General features: G+C 42.3%; 1 protein-coding gene across 3 annotated transcripts in view; it reads left to right on the top strand.

Moving 5' to 3' along the window:
* Positions 1 to 13461, top strand: part of PIP5K1B (phosphatidylinositol-4-phosphate 5-kinase type 1 beta) — a 170238-nt gene that overhangs the window by 46070 nt on the left and 110707 nt on the right. For 2 of the 3 annotated variants that reach the window (XM_054032396.1, XM_054032394.1), the window contains exons 2-3: positions 10791 to 10872; positions 12269 to 12337. In XM_054032396.1, coding sequence (XP_053888371.1) covers positions 12269 to 12337 — 69 coding nt within the window. In that variant the 5' untranslated portion in view covers positions 10791 to 10872. Of the gene's footprint in view, positions 1 to 10790; positions 10873 to 10993; positions 11031 to 12268; positions 12338 to 13461 lie in introns of those variants that run through there. The other variant, XM_054032395.1, reaches the window with a different exon arrangement.

Genomic DNA, 13461 nt, shown 5'->3' with positions numbered 1-13461 from the left:
GTCTATTCAGGGAGAGAAGGGGGTGTGGGACTGCCCTGCTCTTGCACTGCAGTTTGGGGCAGGGCAATGCCCCTTGTGCCCCCCCAACTCTGTCCATGGGTTCAGGGCTTCTGTCCCATGGGGAGTACTGGGGATCAGGGCTTCAGCCCCACGGCACCTTGCTTCAGCCCTGCGGAAGGTGCTGGATCTCAGGCTCTGATTTTAGCTGTGGGGGTCCGTGACCCCCCTGAAAGGGCTTGTGAGAACTTATGAGCTATCGCACCTTCCAGTTTCTTAGGCATGCACCCCTTCTGGAGTGTAAACTCAAAATTACACCATCTTGCGCTGCACAGGGAACTGTACAGAGTACGCTCATAAAATGTGCCCCCTCCCTGAATGTGGAGAAGAATATGCAACAGCTTTCTGCCCTGAGTTATGATTCCCCCACACTGGTTTAGATAGAGCAAAACCAACTGTATTAACTACAAAAGATTTGAAGTTAGCTTTTGCATATTTCGGGAACCCTTTGTTTCAAAGCTGGTTTCCCATGCCAGTCAGTGGAAAAACACTGACATCTCAAGATGGAATTCAGCACCAGGTGACCTGGTCACATGTGCCAGTAGAGTCTCAGCAGCCATCCCCCATTGGCTGTTTGGAGCATTCACAGGAAGGCTCACCAGGTGGGAGATGAGCTTCTCCTAAGGTCTATTGTTTTTTCCTAATGGCTCATTAACCTCAATGGACCCAATCTACACTGAGAGCATTTTTCCCAGTGGGCATTGCCCAGGAATAGCTACATGTGAAATAGATACATAGTCAATATTCATAACTTCAGATACTAAAATGATAGATGCATAGAAATAGGAGAATCATATTCAGCAAACCATAACCTTTCCAATGACACCTTGCATGCCTTATCGTGCATAAAATACATCATAATTATGGTATAATTATATCATACTAATATCACTGAAGAATGTGGGGTGCAGTGTCATTGCCCCTTGCATGCTGCTGAACACAGAGACCCAGACTGCCTGCTGCATACCAGGGTGAAAGCAGGTTCCATTGCGCAATGTTGTGTAAAGAGCTCAAGTGCTTTGTACAGCTCTTTTCCCCCGTGTGGTCCTGCTACACTTTGCCTTCCACACCCAAGTGATGTGCTGCCAATATTTCAACAAGAGATCCCCCACAAATATCCCCCCTTAACTTGTGTTAGACCCCAAGCACTTGAGGGAGCAGAGGTGATGCAAAGAGGAGGAGAGAGGGGTTGGGGGAAGCCTATTGTTTTTGCATTAAAACAAATCTGTTTCTATAACCACTCCCCAGGAGGGTAGCAATACCACATGCCAGCCAATGATACTGTATTGAGTGCACTCGCTGGAACTATTTATTTATGCTTTGTCCTGAAGCTAGTGCATTCTGAAGACAAATAATTGGCTCTTCAGACTTCTGTTTATGCACCCAAAGGATAAGGTATTCCTGGCAGAGAGGATTCAGCAGTGTCCAAAGGTTGGGGCAGTTCCTTCAGAAGCAGAGAAGTTACTGTAAACCTCTTCAGTTTTGTGGCAGAACTTGAACAAGGGGCTTCTGTGAGCATATCCCTATTTATTGATGTTAGTTTTAGTGAAAGATAAATACTGAAATTGAAGACTTATAAATACATTATGCACAGAGCCAAGTCCTGAGGTGGTGTTATGTTCTGGTAAGGGATTGTATGTAGGTCTGAGGGACTCTAAGGCTCTCATCCTACAGAGAGCTCTGTGTGGGTACACCATTGGGTCCAGGTACAGCCCCATTGACCCTATTGGGTCCCTGCACAGGGGTTCACTTGTGCAGAACTCACTGCAGGATCAGGGCCTAAACGAGTTATATGCTGAGGTGCTAGAAGATGGTGTTTGTGGTCTACTCTAACATAAATCGTCTTACCTCCTTCTGTTAGTTGGTTTTCTTGCTACCCCTTCCGCCCTCTTTGGGCCCCACGTGTGTGAGTTAAACAAATTTAAATTCCCTTTCATCCACTTACATCTGCTGACTGACATATAACTTCTACCTGCTTACACATCACTAGTCAGTCTGGCCCACTAAATCAGAACATGGACAGTTAAGCTTTACATAGTATAGTAAGCATAAAAAAGAGAGAGAGAAGAGAACTATACAAGGCAGTTAACATTTCATTTCTCTCTGGGAATACTGTTAATTTTAAAAAGCACTGAAAATTTAGGGCAGGTGCCCCATTTAATATTAGAAATTGAGCTACTTTTGGGAAGTTCAGAAATTAGTGTAATGTTAGGGTTACCATACGTCCTCTTTTTCCCGGACATGTCCGGCTTTTCGGCAGTCAAACCCCCGTCCGGGGGGAATTGCCAAAAAGCGGAACATGTCCGGGAAAATGGCCGCTCTGTTTAAGAGCCTGGCTGCCTGAACGCTACCGGCTTCGGGCAGCCCCGTGCCTGGAGACCCTGCGCCGCCGGAGCCCGGGAGGGGAAGTGCCCGGCTGGGGGCGCAGGGTCTGGAGGCACGGGGCTGCCCGAAGCCGGTAGCTCTCGGGCAGCCCGGCTCTTAAACAGAGCCTCCAGCGGCTGGGGCTCTGTGTAACTGACACAGTGTCAGTTACACACAGCCCCGGCGGCTGGAGGCTCCAGCCCCCGCGGCTCTATTTAAGAGCCGGGCTGCCCGAGCGCTACCGGCTTCGGGCAGCCCCGTGCCTCCAGACCCTGCGCCCCCAGCCGGGCACTTCCCCTCCCGGGCTCCGGAGGCGCAGGGTCTCCAGGCACGGGGCTGCCCAAAGCCGGTAGCGCTGGGGCAGCCCGGCTCTTAAACAGAGCCTAAGAGGAGCAGAGCCTCCAGCTGCGGAGGCTCTGCTCCTCTTCGGCTCTGTGTAACTTATACAGTGTAAGTTACGCAGAGCCGCCGGAGCCCCGGAGGGGAAGTGCCCAGCTGGGGGCACAGGGTCCGGAGGCATAGGGGCTGCCCAAAGCCCGAGCGCTACCGGCTTCACGGTTTGCTGGGCAGCCTCCAGACCCTGCGCCCCCGGCTGGGCGCTTCCCCTCCCGGGCACCAGCTGCGCTGGGGAAGCACCGGCTGGGGGCGCAGGGTCTGGGGGCTGCCCGGGAAACCGTGATGCTGGTAGCACTGGGGCAGCCCTTTCCCCCTGGCTGGGAGTGGGAGGGAGGAGGGGGCGGAGTTAGGGTGGGGGAAAGGGGCAGAGTTGGGGCGGGGCTAGGGGTGGGGAAATGGGCGGGGCCATGGCCCGTGGAGGGTCCTCTTTTTTTATTTATGAGATATGGTAACCCTATGTAATGTGTAGACTGTAAAGAAAAAAACACAAAGGTCTCTTTCAGTTTCTGTTCTCATTCCCAGGGACATTTAGAAGCACACTGATTTGTTTTCTACTGTGTGATGGCTTATAGTGTGGAGATATAGTTACTTATTTTTGAGAAAAGCATAACCTTTATAGTTCAAGAATTAGTTACATTTTAGTCCTCCCAAGTTTTGACAACATTTCTAATAGGCAGCCTTTGAACCAATGAATAGAGATGCAAAGAAATGAAAAATCTATGGGTAGTCATACCGTATGTTCAGTTACCCATGCCAAAATTCTGCGAATATAACGTGTCATAAGAGAATAGTAGCCCAAAGTGATAGCTGTTCTTAACTCAAAACTGTGCTATATATTTTTAATCCCATCAATGTTATCAGGTAAGGAAGCAGAATTCCACTGAGCTGAAGTGTTTGCAAAGGGGTACGTAGATGTCCTTTTGGCTAATGAATGGATGAATATAGATACTTTCCGTTTATTCATAAACTTTTTTTTTGTTACCCTATACACCCAAGCACAAAGAATTCTGATTTGAGATAGTGACACTTGGACATGAAACCTGGAAGTCTAGGGCTGCATCTTGCTGTTAAATCCAATGGATGTGTATTGTAGATCTGAAAAATCATCTGGACAATCCAGTAACTGACTTGACAAAGCTACACGATGACTGGCAGCATATCTAAAAGTAGGACTGAGCTGAAAATATTACAGCTGAAAATGTTTCTTGCCAAAGTTCAATAAGTGAAGTTTCATAGTTATAAAGCTGACATTTTTGTGACTTTGAAATTACTGTGACTGACCTAAAAGCACTTAACATGCAGTCTTACCATGACAATAATTCCTTCTAATAGAGCCAATAAATACAGTATATAACAGTAAGCAGACTGAAGTTTTCACTTTGAAATGTTGCCTGTAGAATCTGTGCAGGCTGGTTTGGCAAATGGCCACACTTAAGAAATGAGAAGCACAAATCTTGCATGTTGAAACCTTTTGTTGTTAGTGCTAGCTGATTAAAATGATAATCTGTTTGTCTTGTGACTAGTATTGAATTCTTTTAGTGGGAATTCTTGTGTTTTATTCCAGACAGGCAACAGGCCAGTTTCAGGATCCTGAATGCCCCTGGGGGAAAGTATTTATGAAAAGATTAGAAGTGATTAGAAAGTAGCTACTGCTAGTAAATAAGTTTACCTGAAATGCACAAAAGTAAGAACAGGATTTCTGGATTAATTCTGATGTATTGTATGATGATGGTCAAATTGTTCAAAAACAGTCCCGTCCAGTGTTTCATGAGATTTCAAAGTTATCTGTTCCAAATTCTGTCTCCGAGATACTTCTGTATGTATGTAGTTGTCTATGGCATTTATATGAAACCAATGACTATACTATATGGACATTGACATCTAGGGTTAAAAACAAAAACAAAAAATCTGTTTGTATCACTTTATTTTCAAAGTGGATACTGCTCTGACTTCACTTACCTATAATTATTATAAGAGATGAAAAATAGTGGTACTCTTTCATTTTAATGTGTTCTTCCTAGATTTGGTACTCATCAGGGAAAAAGTGCAAGTCAGGTGGTGTACATGTGCAAATAGCTGACAAAACCCCCCACAAAAGTTGGTTAGTACCAACCCATGCTAGCAATAGCTGTGAAAGGCAACATTGCTTATATGTGGAATATGCCAATTAAATAGCATGCTTTTTGTTTATAAATTAAATAGAAACCAGGTTCTTTTCTCATAGAAAGTTAGTGAACTGAAGATTCTGAGAAATATTTTTTTTTTTTTTCACATTCGGCAATGGTAAGAAAACATTAGCTGAGTGTACTAACAGAGGCAACCGGCAAGAACCAAATAATATATATATTTATATATTTTGGGTAATTGAAGTCAGTGGGAGTTTTGCTGTTGACTTAAATCTGAGCTGAAATGGACTAAAGTAATAGTGCTTGTTTTCATTAGCCAGACCAAGAAACTTAAGTACGTATATAAACAATCTTTTAGCTCTAAGCTTTGGCTGTATGTATTCGGGTGTATGTACTCTCACAGTTACTAGGCTAGCTGCACTGCTGTCCCTTCTTGAGTCTTACCTAGTGCCCTGCCCCCCGCTAGTGTCAAGCCTCAAGTCCACCTCTCCTGGGGTGGAGTTCTGCAATTTGCCCACTCTTACCCAATAGGCTGTAGCCTAGGTCTTGGTCTATCAACCATGACTACTTTAGCATGTCCAATGGTGTTTGGCAACTGCAAGCTTTATACTCGAGGGCAGTGGTCTCCGAACTTTTTTGATTGCGCACCCCTATCAGTTAAAAAATTTTGAGCACGCACCCCCTGCCGCACCGGCTCTACCATTTTTGCTGAACCAAAATAGAAAGGGGAAAAAAAAAAAAGCCGCTCCGACTCCCGCCCGAACTGCCAAAACAACAGCAAAAAAACGTTCCTTCTGCTGCGCACCCCCAAGGATCCTCTTGTGCACCCCCTGGGGTGCGCGCACCCCACGTTGGAGACCACTGCTCTAGGGCAGGGGTGGTCAACCTGAGCCTTAGAAGGAGCCAGAATTTACCAATGTACGTTGCCAAAGAGCCACAGTAATACCTCAGCAGCCCCCCCATCAGCTTCCCCCACTCCCAGCGCCTCCTACCCACTGGCAGCCCTGCCAATCAGCACCTTCCCCTCCCTCCCCGCACCTCCCGATCAGTTATTTCATGGCGTGCAGGAGGTTCTGGGGGTGAGGCGGGAGGAGCAAGGGCACAGCAGGCTCAGGGAAGGGGTGGAGTGGGGGCAGGGTCTGTGGCAGAGCCAGAGGTTGAGCAGTGAGCACCCCCCGGCACATTGGAAAGTTGGCGCCTGCAGCTCCAGCCCTGGAGTCGGTGCCTATACAAAGAACCGCATATTAACTTCTGAAGAGCCGCGTGTGGCTCTGGAGCCACAGGTTGGCCACCACTGCTCTAAGGGCCTGTGACAGCACACATGTGCAGTGATACAGAAACAGCTTCTTCAAAACCAAGTACAATTTATTCATTACTCAAAGGTATAAAACAGGTAGAACACAGGGTAAAACAAAAGACCTAGTCATGTGGGTCTGTCTTTCACATAACTCCCCCTCAGCCTGGCTAACTCCATCCCTGGCAGGAAGAAACAGTGTATAATGCAGCAGCATGCTCCCGGTCTGTCTCAGACTGTCAGCCGTTTCACTGACACATTCTGGCCAGCCTTTCAGCTCATCTGACACCCCCCCCGCACTCCCTTTTCTATCCTCTTCGGAGGTTTTAGATCTCCTTTTGATCCCAGGCTTAGGCCAAGTCTACACTACAAAGTTTTAGCAGCATAGCTATGTCAGTCAGGCGTGTGGAAGAAACCCCTAGGCTAGCCAGCACAGCTGTGCTGACAAAACCCCCAGTGTAGACACAGCTATGCTGACAAGTTGGCTGAGCTAATGTCTGTCAGGGATGTGGTATTACTGTGCTGGCAGAGAAGCTCCTTCAGTCGTCATAAGCTGTGTCTCTGCTGGATGTTCTGCCCATATAGTTTTGTTGTGTACACAAGGCCTTAGCCTTGAGAAAAGTAAAACCTTGTAGCCTGGTTGGAATCAGCTAAGCAAGTTCTCTACCCAATTGATTGCCAAGCCTTTGTTGTGTTAACTCCTGTGAAGCTGTGTACCTGAGAGGCTCTTACCTTTCCTGTTTTGTTTCTTTAACAACTTTTACACTCTATGCAGGCAGTAATACAAAACTGAACAGGGAAACTGTCTATTCTTTATTAATATTGTGTGTGACTTTCTCCCCATTCATCCTGTTCACTCAATAAAAACACAAAATTCTGCTTCAACTTTATGGTAGATTAAAATTAACAGCACTGGAGCTCTTCCTGAACAAACACTTGCATACCCATTGCTCGTAAACTCTGGGAAGCCCACATTCCCTCTATCCCCTTACTATTAAACTCCTATTTCTAATATACCCGTGGAGATTATTGTATCAGTGTTGTCCTCAACTCTCCAGCTGCCTAGGGAACGTCTACACAGCAGAACTTGGGGGTACAGACCCAAGCTTGCACTGCAGTGCTAAAAGTAGCTGTGTAGACATTTGAGCTTGGGATCTTGGGCCCTGGACTTCAGAGCCTGTGCTCCAGCCAAAGCCCAAATGTCAATACAGTTATTTTTAGTGCCATAGCACAAACCTGAGTCTGTAGACCCTGTCTCTGAGACTCACTGCCTTGGGCGGCTGTTTGTGTGCAGACGTACCCTTAAAAGGGACTGTTACAACATGACTGGATTTTTTTTTTCTTTGACTCAGTGGGGGAGTCTGACAGAAATCATCCAGTGTATTTTCAGGGGGAAAGTGCAGAGTGCTATTATCTCTGAGGTCACTGGAATTGCAACTAGAGTTTTGTAACATTAGAAGGTGTAGGAGTCTGTTTTCCAGTGATGTGAAGTAAATCCTAAAACACAAATGGTTGCAATAAAAATGATTTTTTTTTTAATTTAAAAGAATAACTTCTGTTTAAAAAATCTCAGAATTTTTAAAAAAACTATTATTATTTGTTTAAAATTTGATGTGCCTGAACTGAAACTTTGAATCCAAGGGCCTTCAGTAGTGAAGGATTTAAATTCTGGGAGCTGAACCTCTTCCTTCAGTTTTGGATTCGTGGGTGGGGGACCCTAAAGCCAGGGACAGTACTCTGCAGATGTCTGGAAAAATGCTTCCTAAAATTACTGTTGGGGAATAGCGTGCCTCCCCCATGCCCTCAAGTGGGACTGTGCCTGAGGAGCCACAATGAAGACCTTTATAAATAGCCTGGTCTAATACTGAGTCATGAAGTAATTCTGGGTCTTAAAAGCTTCCTAAACTCCTTTTATCTCAGTGTGCCGTATGTACCTAGAACTGCCTGGCCCATGCTAGGATCAAATACTGTAGTTCTCCAGGAACTTCCTTCTGTTTCAAATGGAAGGGTAGTAGTGGATTTTAAGAATCAGAGGTGTAGTGTAGCCTGTGAATACATTCCAAACACTCTGGGGATATAATGTCCCTGCACTATAAATGCACTATGTATTTTTGTAGAAATGAAACAATTACAGCAAAATACATATTCTGCAAAGCACCTCAGTACCAAAATGGCACCACAGGTCTCTAAAGAATAAAGAGATAAGGATGTTTTGCATAACAAATTAGTTCAGTGAATTAACCTAATCATATTCTTTACAGCTAATAGAGGCCTGATTCTTCAAGATGCTGAGCACTATAAATTCCCATTAAATTCAAAGGAGTTAAGGGTGCTTGGCTCCCCACAAGCCTGGGACCAAGAATAGTAATGGTTCTATCTGGGCCAACCAGCTTTAGAAAATGGAAGAAACTAGCACAAATAGCCAAGTTCTACTTTCTTCATAGAAATTTAAGTTGCATGTTCAATTGTTACTATAGTCAGGAGATCACCATCTGTCTCCCTAACCTTGGCAACATTACAGGGGCATATTTTTCACATGGATTAAATGTTCTTGAATAATTTATCTGGCTATACTGGGCACAAACAGGCTTTTCTTCCACATCCGGCATGAATGTTTTCTTCAGCTAACATTTATTGGGAGGAAATTCCTATGCTGTATTGATGTTTGACTTTCTTTGAGTTGGTCTGATCCTATCTCAGGTTAATGCTGGGAGGAATAGGATCTTGCTCTTGTTTGTTTGTGTTCTGAGGAGCTTTAATCTTAAAGTAACCAGTAGCAGTTAGGCTGTCTTTCTGGTGGAATTTGAAACCATGGTAGCGTTTTTCTAGAGAAACGTGTCTAGTACCACTGTGGGTAGAAATGTAAGTGTAGATGAAGCTGCCTAATATTGTTATAAAATAGTTGACATGTATGTACATTTCTGAACAAATGAAACCTACTTTAAATGGCTCTGTCTGACTTGAGTGGGAGTTCTGCGTGTAGGATGGTGGGAGGATATGGCCAAGTAATAACATTAATAATGAAGATATTAGTTGCTTGTGAAGACTTAAAGGGCAAAATGAAACTTGTGATGCATGATAAAATGCTGGTGGGTGATATTAGGAAGGTTTATCCTTCTCAGAGGATTTGAGTAACAATTTTTTTTAGCTCTTAATGGAGAAACTAATTTTCCAAAGATGTAGATTTGACACAAGCCATATTTGATCTGTGGGGGCTACAATTCTTTAGCCATTCCAAGAGGAAAAGTTTGCTGCTTTATGAAAACGTCTTAAAAAGTTAAGGATAGGCTTTCCTTCCAGGGAAAATTACTTCTAAGTGTGTAGCTATGTATAAGGAGATGTTTACACTGATTGCAAGAGAAAAGTCAAATGTGTTCATGGGGGAGAGGAAGGGGAAAACCAAAATTGAACTACCATCTTATGGGTATAATTTTACTAGAGGGGAGAGGGAGAGGCGCACACACGCACACTTCCAAAGAGGTACCAAATGGCACCCATGTACCTTATTTATTCAAGAAAGTAATTCTGCTTGAAGTCAATGGGACTACTCATGTGAGGAAAGCAAGCAGAATTTATTCTATAATTAAGTTTGGCAGACCTCAATTTTTATCTTTTTTTATATAATTTTGATAAATAATGGTTTTTATTTTAAGCTTTTTTTTTTTTTTTTTAAATTCTATTTAAATTTTCACAGTTGTGGGAAATTATGGATGAGGTCAGACAATTATTTAATGACTGTAGACACTGAGATTCAAAAAGTTAAAGCTTTAAAATTATTAGAACACAAATTGTCAACATCACGTGTCCAAATATAAAAAGTAAATATCCTTAAATCAAACTCAGTTTTCAGGAAGCATTTGTCTGTCTTTGCCTATCTGTAAATTTCAGTAATTATCAGTGGAAATATTTTCATGGGTTTCCGTGTGTAGGGTGAAATTGACCTTTACCAATAAAAAGCTAGTCTTTCCCAGACTACCAATAATATTACATAATTACGATAGCTTAATTATATACAGGTTAGAATGCTTTGTATAGTAACTGCTGATTGAGTTCCTTCTGAAGTAAAGTTAATTATATATTTACTATTCATTGCCCTGTCCTGCAAACCCTCACTCATGCAAGTAGTCCTGCTGACTTCAGTATGGATTACTCAAGTGAGTAAAGGTTGTAGGGTTGGGTGTTCACTTTACAAACTCTTCAGGGCACAGAACGTGTCTTAATTCTGTTCTGTACAATGCCATGAAAATTTATGGCCCTACATAAATGTTTTACAATAAGGACGACCATGACACAGTAGCATTGTATCTAGGGCAAAGGCAAGTTAGAACTCAGAAAGGATGACCATATTGATTTTATTCAGTGTAGCAAAAGCTAGTTTTATTAAATATACATTAATAATCAAACCATTTGAGAAAGATCTTGTATTGTCCAGCTTCTTTCAAAGCTCTAACCTACTCAGAAAGTAAAAATTCCTTTCTACATGAAACATTAAACAATATCTAACAGACGTTAAACTCAGATTACATAATGCTGAATGATTTTTGTGTTAACAGGGACCTGGAAAAATTGACAGCATCAATGAATGGGTTGACTGTCACTCTCAGCTCCAGATGACTTGCAATTTAGTTCAGAAAGGTATGTGTATCTTCATTCTAACACTAATATGTAAATGTAGCAGGATTTAAAACTTGCCATTTTAATTCTTCCTTTTCTTGGCATCTATACTTGCAGGTGATCTAGGTGGGGGAATATGACTTATTCTTGAACTGGTGTTGCTTTACTGCAATTAGCAGGTACAATGTCAAACATCACCTTGCAACTTTGGGGACAGTGTGTCAACTTAGCCACAGGTCTTGGGTCTCTTGGGCATGCAGGATGTGCCATCACAAATCTAGATCCAAAGAACAATCCTCATGGTTTACACCTGTTGTTGGATATATCAAGCTTGTCGTACAGAATCTGTTGTGAAGTCAAACTTTGACTTCTACATCTGTAGTCTTGTACAAACAAGTTTGAAGTATAATCTTGGAGAATGATGGAGAGTCTAGCTCTTAAACACTGCTAGGTCTGAGAATGTACTTGTCTCAAATGGTGACATTAACTTAGCCACCCCATTGAATTTATAAAATGATCCAAATATAAGAAACAAAGGGAACTGCATGTTTTTGTGTTGGGGGGGGGGGGGGAAGAATCCATCTTTCAGATGATTGTGTTGAGGGACTAAAGGAGGGGAAAAGGGGTATGCAGAAGATGTCATTTAATTGGATTCCAGTAAAAAAAAGTCTGATAGTATGTCCGGGCAGTCTTGTTCTCCAAATCTTATTTACTATTTATTATCTGTATTATGGTCCTGCCTGGGAGCCCCTGTTGTGCTAGGTGCTGTACAAAACCAGAACAAAAAGACAGTCCCTGCCCCAGAGAGCTTACAATCTATCTAAACTTCGACACTAAGAAAAATGTATTCAAGTTGGCTTGAATATAAAAACTGACAGGTGGGTTTGAAAGTTGCTGAAGGTCCATAACCAAAGGGTGGTGACAAGTGATCGCTTATCAGATATCTAGTGCAACACTACAGTTGGTCATGCTGCTAGGTCTGGGTTCATTTAACATTTCTTTAATAATCTGGAAGAGGGAGTAAAAAGAATGTTACTGAATATCCACTGAGGATACTAACTAGGAAAGAGTTACAGATATTAGTAAGGAAAGAAATAATACAGAAGGACCTAGAGAGATTAGAAGCATGGTTGAAAGTTTTACAAAAAACATAACATATATGGGTGAGAGTGGATGGCAAATTAGGCATGAGTTAGTAGTGCGGGATGTCAGCAGGAAAGGTCAGTGCAATCTTGAGCTCCTTTTAGCCTCTAACTTAAATCAGTGTTCAAAGAAACCCTAAACTAACAATTTTTTGAGAGTCTTTATACAATTTAACAACTTACTACTGTCCTCTCTAAAAATCAGAATTTAGCAAGGAGGGGATAACAAATTAGTATTTATGGTTTAAAAAAATACTTGTTTTTCTATGTCTTAGATGTCATCTGTTTCTGAAAATGGAGATGCCCCTGCTGGAAAACAAAATGAGGAGAAAACATATAAAAAGGTAAATGTGACCAGTAACCTTCCTTTTGTAAGATTTAGTACAGTATATCGATTCTACAGCTTTGTCTTTTTTAGACTCTAGTGCATGAAAGTTTAATACTCGAGCATTCCTAATGTGGAGCCTTCAAAGTAGAAGAAAACAAATCTCCCTCTCCCTCAACTTTGTACTTGCTGTAAGTCAAACATTCAACCAAATAGGCCAAAGAAGCAAAACAAACAAAATAAATGCCATTGTTCACTTCTGAGTCCTTTCTCTTTTGTAAAAGTATACCAAGTTCCTATACCCAGTAAGTGTGACTACTGAATATTAACATCTCTTCTTAAATACACACCTTGCTATAGCATGGGAAATTCTTGGCTCCTAGCAACAGAGATATCTCTGTTGCTAAAAACACTATTGTCCAAGAATCTAGTACAGTAAGTTCTCAAATGCTTCAAATGTTTGTACTGTGTCTCTTGACTACAAATTAACCCTCCTTAATATTTTGCCAAAGGTGTGGGTTTTGTTTTGTATGGATTTTTAGGTAATTTTGTTTAATAGATAACTTAATGCCTTTAATTCTTTCTTACAATAACCACTATAGAGATTAACACAGTATTTGTAGCACAGTGCAACAGAGACTGTTGTTTAGGTGCTACATCAACATATGGTACCTTCCTTACTGCTGCTTCCTCTCCTTGATTTTCCGTGTGGGTGACATTAAGCGAGAGTCTTATTAGCAATGATGGTACCCACAATAAGCTTTTTAAAATTAAAACTAAAATATAAATTTAGTGTAGAAAAAAATCAGTATCTTTAAAGTGAACAAATTCTTGGCTACTGGATTCAGTTCTCCCCTTTTTGTTGCTAACACTGTTCTATACAGCAGGGACGGTCCCTCCCTTTATGTGTTTGTACAGCGCATAGTACAGCTGAGCTCTGGCCTATAAAAGTTCCTGCAATACCAATAATAAATGATAATTTTTCCATGTTTGCAGTTTTGCTGTAACACTGGTAAAGTCCGGGAGGATTTTTAAACATTCCATTTTAATTCTTCCTTTCCTTGGCAGCCACACTCGCAGTATGTGGGTGGCTTTAAAATTCCAGACCCTTTTCTTTCCTTAGAAGCAACAGGCAGTTTATGT

This window comes from Malaclemys terrapin, chromosome 6 (genome assembly GCF_027887155.1).
Source record: "Malaclemys terrapin pileata isolate rMalTer1 chromosome 6, rMalTer1.hap1, whole genome shotgun sequence".
Taxonomy (NCBI): Eukaryota; Metazoa; Chordata; order Testudines; family Emydidae; genus Malaclemys; species Malaclemys terrapin.
Note: the sequence above shows the minus strand (reverse complement) of the source record. Positions and strands in the feature narration are given on the sequence as shown.